The sequence below is a fragment of the Pezoporus flaviventris genome, unplaced genomic scaffold (assembly GCF_033815535.1).
Source record: "Pezoporus flaviventris isolate CSIRO_AGI_PZ_B2104156 unplaced genomic scaffold, CSIRO_AGI_Pfla_v1 ptg000015l, whole genome shotgun sequence".
In the NCBI taxonomy this organism is placed as follows: domain Eukaryota; kingdom Metazoa; phylum Chordata; class Aves; order Psittaciformes; family Psittacidae; genus Pezoporus; species Pezoporus flaviventris.
This window is the reverse complement of record NW_026892563.1, coordinates 34,308,330-34,325,136: the sequence shown is the minus strand read 5'-3', so window position 1 is coordinate 34,325,136 and position 16,807 is coordinate 34,308,330. Positions and strand designations below refer to the sequence as shown.

The following is a 16,807-nucleotide window of genomic DNA, read 5'->3' as shown; positions in this document are numbered from 1 at the left end:
ACTTTAATGTATCGTTTTGTGTTTTTGACTTGGTGCTGGCTTGTGGATTTGAACGATAGCAAACAGGATGAACAGCAGCAAACAGTCAGCAATATAGTCTTACTTTCCTGTTTACCTGGGAAGAAACCAGTGAAAATATACTAACCTGTTGAGGTGAGCAATTAACATTTGCTCTAAAGCAGTGCATTAATACTGTTCCATCAGCTGTCTCCTGCTACTTGGCAGTAGTTCTGGTTTACCCACTGAGGACTATTGAATTTATTATCTTATGTTACTAACAGAGTATTGGCTGAGCACCTCACCTGTGTTAGGTTTTCTAGCCCTGGTAGCATCCACTGTACTATGGCATTCACATCTGTCCAAAGACTTACTTTCTGACAGAGTCTGAATATTTCTACTAATTGATGTCTGCTGCCTTGTGAATGCTCCTTTCTACCTTCCTTTGCCTTATCCTCACAAAAAAGTTGTTTGAAGGAGAGAACATTGAGCTATCCAGTAAAGCACTGTGAACAGATGTAGTGGTTTTGCCTATAGCGTGATCTTAGCAAAACTTTATCTGGAACTTAAACAGCATTAAGACAGAATGTTTTTTATTTATTCCTTTATTTCCACCCCCATGCTGCAAGGCTATTATATTGAACTAATTTTGAAATCCAAACACTATAAGATTGTTTATACCTTCACCACATGCCAGAAAACATCTTCATCCATCTTCTTCTAGTTTAGAGTCTCGCACAGAAAACTAACAGTCACAGACAGTGCTGGAGTGTGATTTGCAGTGTTCCAGGTGCCTCTGAGGTTATGTTAAATGCAGTACTTATTTCTGTGCTTTTTCTGCTTTGCCTGATAGCATCAAGGGAGAATGTCATTATAATTAATTTTTATAACTTCACCTGTTAGGTTTTTTTCCGTGTTTTCTTATTAGCACTAATGTAGGAGTATCTCATGTTGTGGCAGATGCTAGAAGTGCAATAGCATCCCTTCTCTTTTTTTTGCCTTTGTGTGAGATAATCCTTTTCACTGCTCAGTTATGTTCTGTAATAAATTGTAATTGTCAGTTACTCAGTTTGTGGCAGAAATATTTTTAAAATATAAAATTACATGTTAAAGATACACCATGATAAAAGTACAGAGGTAAGTTGAGCAGAGATGGCTTTTCTTGATTTCTGTTGTCATAATCTTAGTAACTTTTTGTTTAATGCAACAGTATGAACAAGGAAACATTAATATTAAAGGTAGTATGCTATAATAGACCTGGACATTATCTCTTTTTCATGTATGTTTTGGGTTTTGCTTTTGAACGGTGCTTTTAATTGTTCTGTGCAGTAATAAGCAAAAAGATGAGCCTAAAACTTTCCCTGTGAATTAGCTGGGGAGGTGTATGTGCAACTAGGTTTCTCAAGATATGTAATAACCGGTCATTTGCAATAGCTGTGTGAAACTTAATGTACAGTAGATACTCTGAGTAATTATTTAAGTAAATATAAATGCTCTCCTTTTCATAGCTGCAGCTTTCAGTTAGTCGTGATACTGTAGGACTTTTTCCAAAGGCATGTTTTTACCCAACAGCATATAACAGCTAATTCAAAATCATTGCAGTTCATCACAGTAATGTCTATTTAGGGACTTTTAAATTCAGGGTTACTCGTATGTGGTCTGCATGCATGAGAGATTACTGTATTGAAAATCCCTAGGGGAAGAATGGGGAAGGAAATAGTCCAGGATAGAACACAGCCACCTGCTTCAGTGAAACCGCTTAAAATCTGGAGTAGATCAAGTTTCCATCTTAGTCTCCAGTAAAAGTATCATTTTCTGCCCAGTTAGTTTATGGAGTTAAGTATTTTTCTGTTCCTTCTAAATTAGGTTGTATTTGTAAGAGTATTGTGAAGTGGGGTGTGAGGGAGCCCTAGGGGAAGAACCAAAATTCAACTAGGAAAACACCATTTGGGGCTCTTAACTTTCTGTCATGTAGATAGTGTCTGTGTCTGCCAGAAGAGAGGCAATGGAGTCAGGGTTTTCCTTGCTTTTTCTGAATTAGTGTATCCTTCTGGAATAGCTGTTGGTGTTCAGTTCGGTTTTGGAGGAGGGAGTCGGCTGTGCTCTGTGACTGATTTTTTTGTGTGTGTTTTTCTTCCCCCCTTTTAAGTGCGCATTAAGGACATAACTTGCAGCGCTAGATAGCTGAAGGTACACCCGGCCATCACAGGAATGTGTGGTATGAGCTCCCCTCAGAACACTTCCTAAGCCTTTCTGCTTGCTGATTGGCATGGTCTTTGCTGCCCACCGTTCAACCCTCTCCTTGTGCACAAATTGCTTAATTAGGATAGAGGGAGGTAAACATGAGTTTTGTGAGAAACATCTGTAGTGAAGAGGAAGAATTAGTCCTATTATGACCTAAGGAGGGGTTTTGAATTGGCCTGTATGAGGTGGGAGGTTTAAATCTTTAGAAAGCCCTTTTCAAATGATTGAACATGGCCTGTGATTTTCTGTAGAATGGATTACTTTGAGTTTTGAACATTATCAGTAAACCTTTGTGTATAAGAAAATGAATATTTTGGATTTGCATTTTTGCTACCAATTATGTTGCACTCTGCTAACCGTTTATCAGAATTTAGTCTTATCTCTTTTTTTCTGACTTAAATCTAAAGTTTCACCTTTGGTGTTCCTACTGACAATGTTAGTAGGAATTTCTTCACACAACTAATGGGGTTTTGTTTATTTCTTTTGAGAATAAGCAATGAAGAAACTTGATAGATTTGTGTGGAGAGTATTATACATGTGTGTAGTCGATATATAAAGTTAGTTTTTTAGTCCATGTGCTGTGATTCTATGGTTGTTGTAAACTTTAATGGAGATTTTAGTCTCTTTCAATGTTGTGTGTGGTGTCATGGTCTGGGGACACTCTTCAACTGCAGATTTTCCTGTCAGATTTCAAATGTCTTTTTGTCACTAGAATGGGGAATCAAACACGTCTGTCTTTTCTAAATGTGCCCTAAGTTTATCTGTGCTTAGATATAAAATGTTTGTGGGTTTTCATGTACTAGCAGTACAGATTAGGGATACTTTTGCTATATCAGTAATATAGCCTGGTAGCTACTGAAAGAGTCCCTTTGTTCAGCAGTGGTATAACACTTTATGGCAAGCCTGTATGGCAATGACCTGGGTGTTAGTAAGAAGTCCAAAGATGGATTTGCTCTGTAGGACTGATCCCTATTGCTTTCCTCTTAGCTTATAGAGTAAATGAAACATTGCAACTATTTTAAAATATGTTGTGCCTAGAATATAATGAAGATCCTGATGTTAAATTGCTTTTCTATGGCTCTGCAAAACTGCTGATCAGAAAAAATTGAGCCAAATGCTTCGCTAACCTGCCAAAGCTGGTATCTTACATATTTAAGAAGTGTAGTCCAATAGTCCTAACTGGGCAACTGCACTCAAAGGATTTTCAGGATCCATGCTAGAAAAGATGATTTGTGCTAACAATTAAGAGAGCTGACTTCATTTTTATGAGAAGCAATGTAGATGCATGAACTACTGTGATGTGTTTGTAACATCAAAACTGTTTCACAGGCCTAATTAAGTAGACAGCAATGAATTATATCTGAATGATGCTGAAGTTGTGAGTGCTGGACTTTGGTTTTCTGTTGGGTGACACTGTTCTTGTATTTTCTCATCTCTGCAGTTTGTCTCTTTATAGCTGTAATAAGAAGCATAATAATAGTGAAAGTATTATCTTTTTCAGAAGAAGGGTATTGCAGACTTTGACTAGAGTTGTGATACTGTTGTTGGATTTTTTTTGACAAGAGTTCAGTGAAGATTTGCAATGCTGTGACTTGTTTAGTGAAACTGCACTATATGAAAGCTTTAATGGAAGGCTGGCCCTGGGACTTTCCCCAGGGTGGCAGACCCAGCTTAGATCCTTTCCCCATACCTTACTTTTACATGGTCTCCTCTCTGCCAGCACCTCTCTTCCTTATTCCAAGACTTGAGTGACAGTGCAAGGCTTTGTTGGAGAATGTGGAGGACAGTGTTCAGGCTCTGTTGCTTCCCTTTTCTAGGCAGTGGGCAGGCAACTGTGTGTAAAGGAAAGACAGAAAGGCAGAAGAGCAGTGTGCCAAAGTGCCAGCACAGAAAAGTACAGGGCAAGGCACAAAGTTGTTATTGTAGAGGGCACAAAATTAGTATTGTAGGACCTTCAGGATTATCAATACCTGGTAGTCTTGATAGTTATGAAAGTTTAATGATAATTCATCACCAATATTGTAAAGTGAAAAATAGTATTCTGGTGGGCATTTGAAAGAAGATAATACGTTGAGTTTTATTACTTTCCAGTGGTAGAGCAAGTAATTTCTTAACTTGGTCCCTAATGCTGAAAAAAATGTAAGTGGAAAAAGTATAACCACATTCTTTGCTGCGTATGCTGCACTTGGGCTGAGCCCCTGGGGTGCTTTTGGGGATAATCCAGGACTCCAGATCCTTGGTTAGATATGCTCTGTAGAAATGCTGGAGATGTCCAGCTCTCAGTAACCGTGTAACCAACGTTGTGATGTGCTGTTGGTAGGAATTCAGGGGTGCTAGTGATGGGTTAGAAGGTACATTTGCAGGTAAAGCATGGCATAAACCAAAAAGAAAAGTGAAGAAAAGGATGAATGCAGAGAGGAGAAAAATGGAAATGAACCTATTATGATTTCTGAGACACAGGTGTTTGCAGTGCTTTTTCAAGCACATGTATGCCTATATTGAATTTGTGTATGTGTATATATGCGTGCAATCCCCTGCAGATTTCTAATGTGCAGTTACCATTTGAGATTTCCAAATAAAAATAAAGCTCATTAATAACTTTAGACATTTGTGAACAGTTAAAATTGCCAACTGTTATACTAGAAATTCATGAAGGAAGGAATACTTCTCTGGTTTGTGGTTTTGTGGGGTTTTATTTCCATATCTTTTCATGCCTGGGCCCTTTGTGGAAAAGGGATATAAGGCATATATGTAAAACTTCAAAGATCTGTTATGCAGTAGGTGGTAAGGCAGTGTTTTTGGATGTCCATTTGTTGAATCTGACACATAAAAAGGGTGGGAGAACAGTAGCTGTGGAATCCAGAAACACACAGGAATCTAGAAGCAAATGTAAATAGATTATTGGAATAAGGGAAAGATTGTCATGCATTTATGTGTAAGAGATCCTCCTTTAAGCCCAGTCTGCACGTGGTACAGATTTGATAAGGCCTTAGAGGTGTATAGTTCAACTCGGGTTTTGGGACTTGAAAGTGCCAGATGCAGTCTCTGATATCAGACAAAACAATATCAGATGTGTACAGGATTTCATATTTTCTTTTTTGTTTTGAAAATTTTTGTGGCATTAAAGGAATAACTTGTGAGAACTTTTTGCAAAGTCTAAAGAGGTAAAATAAATTGTTCTTTCCTCCCTTTCTTCTTTCACTGTAGGATCCCGTCTCCGCCAGGAGGATTTTCCACCACGGATTGTTGAGCATCCTTCAGATGTCATAGTCTCTAAAGGAGAACCAACAACTTTGAACTGCAAAGCTGAAGGACGGCCAACTCCTACTATTGAGTGGTACAAGGACGGAGAGAGAGTGGAAACAGACAAGGATGATCCACGCTCCCACCGCATGCTGCTGCCCAGCGGATCTTTATTTTTCTTGCGTATCGTGCACGGACGCAGGAGTAAACCTGATGAAGGAAGTTATGTTTGCGTAGCAAGGAACTATCTTGGAGAAGCTGTGAGTCGCAATGCGTCCCTGGAAGTGGCATGTGAGTAGTTTTATATGATTAGGATTGCATAAAAGTTTATAAATGCTTTTTATGGTGTCATCCAGCACTTGCACACAGTCAGCAGTCTGGGAGACAACAAACGTAGGTAAGTATGGCATTTTGTCGTTAGTTATCGCTCTTAGTCAAGGCATTTTTACATGCATTTATACAACAGCAGTGACCATAAGGAGTATGTGATTTATACTGAAACAAGGTTCTAGCCAGTGTATAATCATGATTGACACAAACGTGGACAAGGGCTAATCTTCCTCTGAAGAATAATCTAATTTTTAAATTATGACTGAAGTTGGTTATATTGAAACTAATGTGGAAAAATACCTATCAGTTAATATAAGGTGCACTGTCTGTTTCTCTTTATCTAGTCATCTGTTACCTCAACAGAAGCAGACAGCTTCTTGGTGACTCACATTCCGTACTGCTGGAAACCTTGATATATGCTCCTCTATCATAAACATGATACAGGCCTCATTCATTATGTGAATGGCAAGTGAAATTGTTGACCGTTTCTCATATCATCCAGAGCAGTCTTACTCTTTATTGATTCTCTTTGTCTTAACAGAGGAGTCGTTATGGCTCTTTCAGAGACCACCTGGCATGCATGATCTGCTTCCAGTAGAGTTAGTGGGGACATTCGTTATATTCACAGAGCAAACAAGCTCATCATACATAAAATGTGTTGCCTTTGTTGGTTTTTTTTTCTGCTTAGATATTTAAGTTGAATAAACACTGATCTTTGTATTCAGAGTATCAACTAAGAGTAGCTGTGTATCTTCACATAGAGGTGTATTTTAGTAAATTTATGAATGCTCTCCTCTTGCTGGACTTCAGTTCTCCTCACCGAGTTCTTCATCTGGCAGTAGCTTCACTAAAATGTGTTTGACTGAAATAGGGCTTTAGCACAAACTTGCATTGCTTACTTGGTAAGAATGGATTTAAGTATACATCAGAAAGTATGTAAGTTTAAAGGGTGAGAAAAAGAAAAGCACAGAAGTCGTTATTCCTGATGCAGTCTGAATACAGAGTTGTTCATTACCTGTCACTTGGCATAACCTAGATTCAGAATGGTTTCAAACAAAAACTGAAAAGGGTTTTGTCATACACTTAAGGCACAATTAAATGTATATCTTCCAATAAAAGCATCACAGAATGTTATTTAGTTTTGGTAGGTATTTAGGAATTGAGCAAATTTACTGGATTATTTCTGTCTCTGTACAGCTGGTTTTAAAACTGTTGACAAATCCTGTGAGAGGGGCATATACAAGTTAAAATCTTGCAACCTTTTCCAATGCCTCACGATCCTCACAGTAAAGAACTTCTTCATTATATCTAACCTGAACTTCCCCTGCTTAAGTTTAAGCCCATCTCCCCTTGTCCTATCACTACAGTCCCTAATGAAGAGTCCCTCCCGAGGATCCTTATAGCCTCCCTTCAGATACTGGAAGGCTGCTATGAGGTCTCCATGCAGCCTTCTCTTCTCCAGGCTGAACAGCCCCAACTTTCTCAGCCTGTCTTCATACAGGAGGTGCTCCAGCCCCCTGATCATCCTCGTGGCCTCCTCTGGACTTGCTCCAGCAGCTCCATGTCTTTTTTATGTTGAGGACCCCAGAACTGCAAGTGAGGTCACATGAGATCAGAGTGGAGGGGCAGGATCACCTTCTTCAACCTGCTGGTCACACTCCTTTTGATGCAGCCCAGCACATGGTTGGTTTCTAGGCTGTGAGTGCATACTACTGGCTCATGTTCAGTTTCTTATCAACCAACACCCCCAAGTCTTTTTCCTTAGGGCTTCTGTGAATCACTTCTGTGCCTGGGAGTGCTCCAGCCCTAGTGTAGGACCTTGCATTTTGCTTTGTTGAACTTCATGAGGTTGGCATTGGCCATCTCTCAAGCGTATCAAGGGTCCTCTCCATGATTCTGCCAGGCACAGAGGTGAGACTGACTGGTATGTAGGTCCCTGGGTCTTCCATTTACCCCTTCTTGAAAACAGGGGTTATATTTCCCTTTTCTCAGTCATCAAACCACTGTAGCTGGTGGCAGGTCATGCATGAACTGTATGTGAGATAGTAGAAGACTTTAAAAATACTAAAACTATGTATCATTGTCAGAGCTAATTTAAAGCAGGATCATAGAACTTGAAACTGGAGATTTGAAACTATAGACAAAGTTTTTTCCAACAGCAACATGAACCTGACACTTGATTATTATACTGTTTTCATAGCTTTGAAATTTAACTGACTGAATTCCTCAATTAAATGGTTTAGCAGTCTAAAGCAGGCAATCCTGTTCCACTTCAACAGCGCTTTTCTTTTCTTGAGCCATGCTATGGCTGTGATTACAGGAATGTCTTCATCAAAGAAAAGAAGTGAATATAATGTACATTGCCTGTTTACTTAATTTTGGAGTTTCTGCTGGGTTTATGTTTGCTGGTTTTAAAAGCACATGGCAGTGTTTGACGTGTATCAAAGGCATCCTTTGGAGGATGACAGCAAAGCTACCTGGCTTTCCTTGGTTGTGAGACACCTTTTTATATGATTTTTGGTTCTAAATCAAGTTTCCAAGTGACTTTCAGAGAACAGTTATTTTGAGGCTTTTAACTGTTATCTTAACGTCATTGTTTCTGGCCTGAGGAAGATGGGCAGCTCTGCAGCAGCACATTTGCTCGCTAGGGAAATGAGTTGCTGCTGACAGCCTGTTGTCAGCAGAGAGTCCTCATTCACCTGTTCTTAACTGCTGCTGAAAACTGTTGAGTTGCCTGGATAGCGCAGCCCTGTCCATGTGAGCTGTACATGCCATTGTGTCTTGTGCTGTTTGTGATAGTGTTGAAAACTGCTCTTTCCACACTAAATCAAGCTGTTTTCATCACCAGAAAAAGGACAGTTGTCCTTTTCTGACAACAGGGCTTTGGATTGTTATCTGACTGTAGGTGGCCTCAAATGGTGTCATTAGTGACAAACTGCTGTTTTTTACAGGTTTAAAATGCTTGAGTCTGCTGTTTTAGTGAAAGAATCAGTAATTGTTTTACTTTGCTTATTAAATTGCCAGTTACTAGTAATGTGTACTTCCAACTTTTGAATGATTTATGAAGGAAATATTTATTGGGTTTATGTATCTATTAAGTGTGCTTCTGCATTCAGATGATAAACAGTGTTAATTGTGGTTCATTCTCTTCTATTTCCTTCTCCCTCCCCAGTGGGCAGTGGGATTGAAAATGTCCTGATGTATCCCTTTTTATATAAAGACAGAAGAAAAACTCTCCTGTGAAGTTCAGTTGGGGAGTACAGTGATTCAGAACAATGTGTGACCCATCTTGAATGCAGTCATTTTGTCTGTTGAGTTTTTGGAGTGACTTTTTTGCAAGTTGCTGAAGTCCCAAAACACTTTTTGATGAAGTAGGAGTTAGCATCTTTCCCAAACATGAATTTACGTACCAGCCCATCCGAAGCATTTGAGTGTGCTTTTAAATCCATTCCTATTCTGAGCATGTGCATACAGTCAAGGGCAGATAGTTCTGTGCTGATGTATGTCCTCAGAAAAATTTCTCTGTGCCAGTGAAACTGGAGAACTATGATTTGGGAAGTTACTTTAAAAACATCGCTAACATATAGGATGTGCTTTCACAATTTCTTTGCCTTTAGTTTAGAAAGTTTTTATTCCAGAAGACATTTAGGGGGAAAGAGGAGTTTGTATTTGAAGGCACAGTTTCCGGTTGACATGATTGATTCTGTTTCATTATTTTTTTATTTTATTTTTTTTTAATTATTTTTTTTACTAGAAGCTTCCTTAAAAGAAAAAAGTAATGTGGCAAATTCTGATGTACTATTTATATGTTTCATGGTTAAATCATTAAAAATAAGCATTCTAGTACCAAAACAACTACAAAGAATCATATTCAAAAGAGTAAAATATCATTCTTTTGATTTTGTGTATTAGAATATTTCCATTGAGCCTGAATAAGGGTTGGCATCAATAGAAATATGTTGATGCTCGGATTTTCTTGGGAGGATTTCAGAAAGGGAAGCAGGCTTGAAATAGTTTGATCTTTCATAAAACTTGTTTTCATATTTGAAAGCCGGAAGTTTTAAAATAAAAAACACAGTTTTCCACCACGTGCGAATTGACACGGTTGGACCTATGTAGTGGAATTTTCCAGTGGGAATATCGGAAGGCACATTTGTAGCTACGATTTCAGTAGCGAGCACCAGGGCGCCACATGTAAGTGAGAGAAAGAGCAACGAGGGTCCTCGCACTGACTCAGGCTGCCTCTGATCTAAGGGTGAGTCAGTGGCAGCCCCCAGAGATAGCAGCTGTAGCCCCAGGTGTTAAATATGTGACAGCAGCTTGATCTATCGACCACTGTTAGAGGGGGCTTTGGCCTAAATGAAAATTCATGAAAAATTGATGAAGTCCCCAGATTATTTTTTTTCCCTTTTCCTTTTCCAGTGCTGTGCCAATGCAGCGAGGAGAGATTAAATGAGGTGTTGAATGCTTTAGTGGCAAGGAGGTTATGGTTCAGAGGTTGAGGGGGGGAAGGGGAAAGAAAAAAAAGAGCCATTTTCTACCTTACTTTCCTTTAAAAGAAAACATGAAGTGTTTCAGATTAGCTGGGGTTTGCTGCCATGTTAATATAAAGCTCAGGAATATTCACAAATAAGATTATTTTCTCCATGGGTTGGCAAAAGGTAGGAGTGTGTGGGTTGGTGCTAATAGAAAACAGTGGAAGACTCTGAGTCATAATTCAATTGGAGAACCAGAAATAGATTGAATTTTGTAATGGCAATATAAATTTGGGCTTCCATCTTTCTGAGTCTGTGCTTGAACTGAAGTCATTTGGAGAAAGAAAAGGTCTTGCATTATTTATATGTCACAGATTGCTTGAATAGCAGGCTTTGGAACACTCTCCAAACATAATGATCCTGTTTATGCTAGATCTAAAACTGAATTATGTTTTTATCTGTAACAAGAGAAGCTAAGTACTACACTGAGTTTAGTGTGAAGAGTCACAGGTGTATTCCAAAGCAAGCATAAGCCAGGTCTTTAAGATGGGAGACAGTAATTTTTCGAATAAAACAGATATGTTTTAATATTCAGTGAGTAAAGGCTGAGAGGTATAAAATAGAAGCTATGCAATCACCTTTGCATCATAATGCTAATGACTCTTTGCTGGAGCATGTGCAAAAGGCTGCAATATGGTCATAGTAACAGAGTTCGTTCCATTTGAAATATTCAGGGTAAATACCACTTGTAAAATAGGATTAAGAAAAAACCACAATATATGTGACTGTAAAATGGGTGGATGATTATCTTTTTTTCCCATCTAGTTTCTGTGACATATGACTTAAAATGTAAAATTGTCATTAATTCTGATACTAGTGATTTTGAAGTTTGTTTTGCTTTGTGGTTACTTTCACATGTGAAGAATACATCCTGTTCATTTACTTCTATCCCTCTTGTCCTTGTCCTTCTAAACAGAGTGTGAAAAGCTTCCTGTCTGAGCTGACAGTCTTTTGCTTTCATCAAGACAGAAATAATTATTGTAGAAATTGAAGTACTGGAGACTGTGGTCCTCTGAATGAGCCATATCAGGACATTGAAAAGTATCATGCTTTTTCTTATCTTCTCCGTTGCTCTGAGAAGAAATAAAACAAACCATGGATTTTGTCACAGCACACTTAATGGAAATAAAATTCCCCTCAAAAAAAGAAAATCTGATTAGATGCAGAAAAAAAGCAGATTTCACAAGATAGGGGGGACCACTTCTAACCTTCTCTGTACTTTTGAAGTTTGCAATAAGCAATTTCTGTGGATTAGACTGGAGCCACTGGGAGTACAGTTGTTAGAAACCATTGCATTATACAGCATTGCTGTATAGGACAGAATTTAATTCCTGCAGTCACTGTTAGAAATTAAAGCTGTTGTTAAATACCAGTGAGTGAAGCCACATCAGATAAATCAAGACCTGACTGATGTCTCATCCTAGTTTCCTTTTGAATCATAAAAGTAGTTCTGATGATTTACCTTATTGGTTCAGCTTTTAGCTGAATATGTGTTTCTAGTGTTTCTAGAAACAGGAGTGTATCTCCTGCTGTTAACCACATTTCTCACAAACTGTTTAAAGATTGTGCTTCAGCACTGAGGCCTTCAACATGGACAAAAACAGTTCTTCCCCTCATCATCCATTAGGTCCTAGGCAAGTTACTGCATCATTACATCTTTATTTCATATCCTTTGAGCTCCACCTGGACATGCAGGTTTCAACGTTTAGTTCAAGGCTAAAGGTGCTAATGTTTCCTCACACATTAGAGCTATCACAGGGATGGTAGATTCAAAGATATTTAACATAATTTCAGTCATAATATCAAGCTGTACATGGCCTGTAGGCTTCTCCAGACCTCATTCTTGTTCTCCATTTTCTTTTTCCTCTTTTCATACTGTGCTCATCTTAAAATAGATGTAGGTGTTCACAGCACGATGAGCTCTAAAGAAAGATATGTAGGTTCATATAAGATACAGAGGCCTAGGTACCAGAATAGTGTTTGTTATGAGCACTTGTACTCAGCTGGTTTTGTTGGCCAAGAAGGGTATATCAGCCTAGCAAAATGTTTCCTTAACAGCTGCAAATTGGTTCCACCATGTGAATTAATTCCTTCAGAACGGGTTAGTATGTTATTGCAATATGCTCTCTTGCACTATGTAGTCATGCAGTCTAGTATCATCCCTAGTGTTCCTGTAGTAGGAATAATTTCTCACATCCAGAAATGTTTATAGAGAAGCTTTCTGTGGGATCTCTAATTTATTCCTTAAATTCTTCTGCCCAGGGTGTGTCCTTTTTTTCCCATCTGAGAGAGAGCTTTCAGTGTAACCTTTCTAGAAGCTATTTGTAGTGTGCTCAATCTGATTCTGCTTCTAATAATTTCTTGTGCATGTCCTCATTTGATTTTTATCGGCTTCCTTCTTCCCCTTCCCTTTGATTTTATTTTTTTAAATCAAATCCTGCTGTTCATGTATCTTTGAGTGCTCTACCTGATAAAATGTTGACAGCTAAGGAACTGCTGATCACTTTACAGATCCCTTGAAAGAGAGCAGCTGTTGGCTGATCTGTTAGTGTGTGCGCTACCATGTACTGATGCGTTTGGTTGATGTTTCTCTATTTTTAATTCATCTGGGAAATGAAGGAGAGGATAACACTGCATTTTTACAACTGTGCTCCCTTTGCTCAGGAACCTATAAGCACTCTGAAAGTTAATTGAACTACTAGTTATTGTTGGCATATGTTTCAAACGTTGTGCTATTCTGCAAATTCAGTTAGGCTTAAAAAAAGTACTAATTCAAAGTGGTATTTCACACCATTCCTTTGCACATGTTGAATGATCTCAATTCTAACAAAGTTCATTGCTGTCGTAAGTAACAGTAATTATTAGGGTAAGATTGGTGGATGTTTTATATGTACATATATATATGTATGTATACAGGTTTTTATTCTGATAATCACTGTATTTGTTTGAGGACAACACAACCTTTTCCTTCTTCCTTTCCACCCCTCCCCTGTCTTTATTCAGATAAGTTCTTCCCCCTGTTCCTGTTTTTAAAGGACTGAAATCTAATCATATATTTGGTCATAATTCCACTTGAAATGCTCCCACAGATGTTATACTTTGAATAAGTTTCTAATACTTGGAATTTATGCAGGAAATGAAGTAGTGGTTTTGTTCCACTCCTCTGCATGATTTTTTCAAGTGGGAGTGATTTGAATGTGTACTGACACTTCAGAAATTGCCTCATCATGTTGGAGAAGGAAGGCATACACAGACTCTTTCTGCTGTCTCATAGATCTCTCTGCCACTGTACAAAGGGATGTAGAGATGTAAAGAACTGGGAGCCTTAGATTGCTGAGTCCAATGTATTCTACACAGCTGTATTTTGTAATTCCATTCAGAAACTTTTCAAGCTTCACTTTGAAAAGCAGTTTGCTTGCTTTCCCCTTCATTCCTGTTTCTCTTGGAAGCCTGTTTTGGAACTTAACATCTTCCAGTGAAGAATAATTCTAATGTTTCCAAGGTAAATATAAACATACTTAATTTATGTTTATTCTTGTGATCTCATTTTTCTTTAGTTGTTTTCTCTCCTTTTTATTGATAGATCGCAGTGGTATCACTTCTCATCTCTGCTTTTGCTAAACTAAACAAGAAAAGCTTGTGTTCTCTTGGAAAGTATGTTAGATCCTAGTAGTTATTCACCTGCTCTAGTCTGCATATGTTTTCTGAGACCTGGGTGGGTAGATGGTATATGATATTTTGACACTTGCATGCTGTGCATTATAAACTAATGTTAATCACTACCTTCACTGGTCCCTTATCTATCAGTCCTCTGATCATATTTTACTTTTTCTAAGCATTTGGTAGCTCATAGTCATTCCATGGTAATCTAATGCAGATCTTTCTTTTCCTGTGTAATTTGTAACAGATGAGCTTCTACTTCCCTGTGATGGTGGTAAACTTCCCTGTGATGAGCTCAAAGGCATATGACCTTGCACTTGCTATTACTCCATTTCATCTAGTGTCTCCTTCACTAGTCTTCAGTGGCATCCAGTTCTTCCTGTTTAATGTGGTACTCTTGTTGGGTCCTGCTGGGTTTGTTGCCTAATCTTGTGTGCCAAAGTAGAAGGTGGCCTTGGCGTTCAAAATTGGCAATTTTCTTCATCCGCCTGCATCTTGCTGGAGGACTTTGCTTCTTCTAATAGGACTTGAAACCTGCCTCTTGCTCACCTTTTATGCAAAATCAGTTGATAAAACAAACAGGAAAGAGACCAGTTTCTGTCAGCTTATGAACAGGATACCAGCTCAGAAAGGCTGAGTCATATGAACATTACTCGTGGGAAGGAGGTAGTTTCACTGACTCTCATTAGCTTCTGTTACAATCTCAAAACACCAATGCATACGTGAGAATCTGAGGAAAAATATCCCCTGTTTAAGCAGATAAGGCAAGTAGCAGTCGTGCAAAAGCTGGGTTAATCTTTTGACTTATTTTTTAGATCATAATGTATGCAAAAAGTTCTCCATCTGCTGCATATGTACACACACAAGTATAATTTAAAAGAATGTAGGCGTGGAAAAGGAACAAAAGAATTCCTTACAATCCTTCGACTTCAACTTTTGAAACTAATTATTCCATGCTGTCCCTGAAGTTGTCAGAAATAGGATGATCACTTTGTGTTTTAGCAGAGATGGTTATTAAATGGAACTTTAGGTGTGGTTAGAATATAAGAACTCCTGAGTTTTGTCCAGAAGAGCACTATTGAGGTAGTTAGATAAAATGTTCTGGTTTTATTTTACATGGAAGAAAAAAAGTAAGCGTCATCAGGAGAGCTTTCCATTTATTTCAATGATAGATGCAAATTCTTCACAAGTTTTACGTGCATATATAGCCTTTGGAATACACAGATTATCAGCTGTAAATATGAAGAGACATTTTGGTTGCAGTGTGGTCACACTGCTTTTGAGAATTATACATTTTTATTCTTTCCTAGTTTTGAAAGATGGAGCTGTAAATTTGTTTTTCAGGACACATTTCCTCTTTTACGCTGGAAGCAGTGCCAAAATGCACTACTGGGTCTCACCAGTTGGTCTACCTAGTGCAGTGATCTATCTTGGATAGTGACAAAAACAGGAGCTGGGATTTAAGCCTCATGCTCCACATGCTAAAGATACATATGCTACAGCCGCCATACATTCAATTAGCATATATACAGTTCTTACTCTGCAGTAGAAGCAACTTAATTACCTGATTCAAACCTGTAATTTCCACTCCTCGAGATGCATGCCTAAAAGTCAGTAGTGGCAATACTGAACATCAGTCATCTTTTCTTGGAGATTCAGAGCCATCTGTTCAAAGTCATGTGTCACATTGATTGCAGAACCACAACCAGAAGCCAGAACTTCTGATAGGTAGTATGGTATTTAAGAATATGAGGGGTATTCTATTTTATTTGTGTCTCTCCCAACTATAAGCAAGCCAAGTGACTTTTCTTAATGCTGTTGTTCAGATTGTGTTCCCATTGAACAGCATCTGATTCTGAATGTATTAGTTCTTGTAAATAATGGACTTTTTAATAGATCTTATATGCATTATGTAAACTTTGATCCTGTCAATCTTATTGAACAATGTGAAAACATCCTACCCCTGAAAGCACCTAATATAAATAAACTTTTCAGAAGGTGGGCCATAGGGAAATAGATTTCAGCAATCCAAACAAAAAGGTTTCCTTTACCTCTAAGAAATTGACATCTTACAAAAACAGTACAAAAAGCAAAACAACCCACAGAAATAATCATCCCCAAACAGGTAAGTTCTGCCAACACCCATCTCTCACCACCCAAGAAAAAGGCAGGCAAGAAGGCCCACCAAGAAACCAGAGGGTGGTGATACAGTTTGATCTGCAAGTTGTTTGAGAATTACTTCTTTACCTACTAGTGTCATAGGTCTAAATGATATTTCCACTGGAGCCCGTGCTTTTAAAGTTGTTGTGAAATTGGAGTCTGGGACAGAGCCCTGGCTTTTTAAATCTGGGTTTTCTTATCAAATAACTTGGTCAGATTGTAAGGACTTGTTTTCACTCGCTAGAATAAAAGCTTGTCTTTTGAGTATTCTTTATATAATTCACTTGCTAATTTTGCCATTCATCAAAATATTGTGACTGGTTTTCATAAATACACTGTGCACATGTGCAGATCTAGGTTTATATGTCACTTTTCTCATGATACACCTGTATACTGAACAAATGAGAACTTGGTTTCTGTCATATCAAACCCCTTTCACAGTTGTTTTATTCCAGTGCTGCAGATGTGCTTAAAGGTAGTTTAATAATACTAATTTTCATCTCTCTTGGAAATAATTTCACTTTTTCAGAATGGCTCATTATGAGGAATGGATGTAAAAAGTAGAAATTAAGAGCCATGAGGAAGAAACAGTTTTCTGTCGCCATGTCATCGCCTTCCTATCAGTGACATAACCAGTG

The 16,807-nt window shown here is 38.3% G+C and overlaps 1 protein-coding gene across 20 annotated transcripts in view; it reads left to right on the top strand.

Annotated features, from left to right (window-relative positions):
- ROBO2 (roundabout guidance receptor 2) overlaps window positions 1-16,807 on the top strand; it is a 1,073,259-nt gene that overhangs the window by 663,169 nt on the left and 393,283 nt on the right. For all 20 annotated transcript variants that reach the window (XM_061453979.1, XM_061453978.1, XM_061453980.1 and 17 more), the window contains one exon: window positions 5,449-5,775. In XM_061453979.1, coding sequence (XP_061309963.1) covers window positions 5,449-5,775 — 327 coding nt within the window. The remainder of the gene's footprint in view (window positions 1-5,448; window positions 5,776-16,807) is intronic.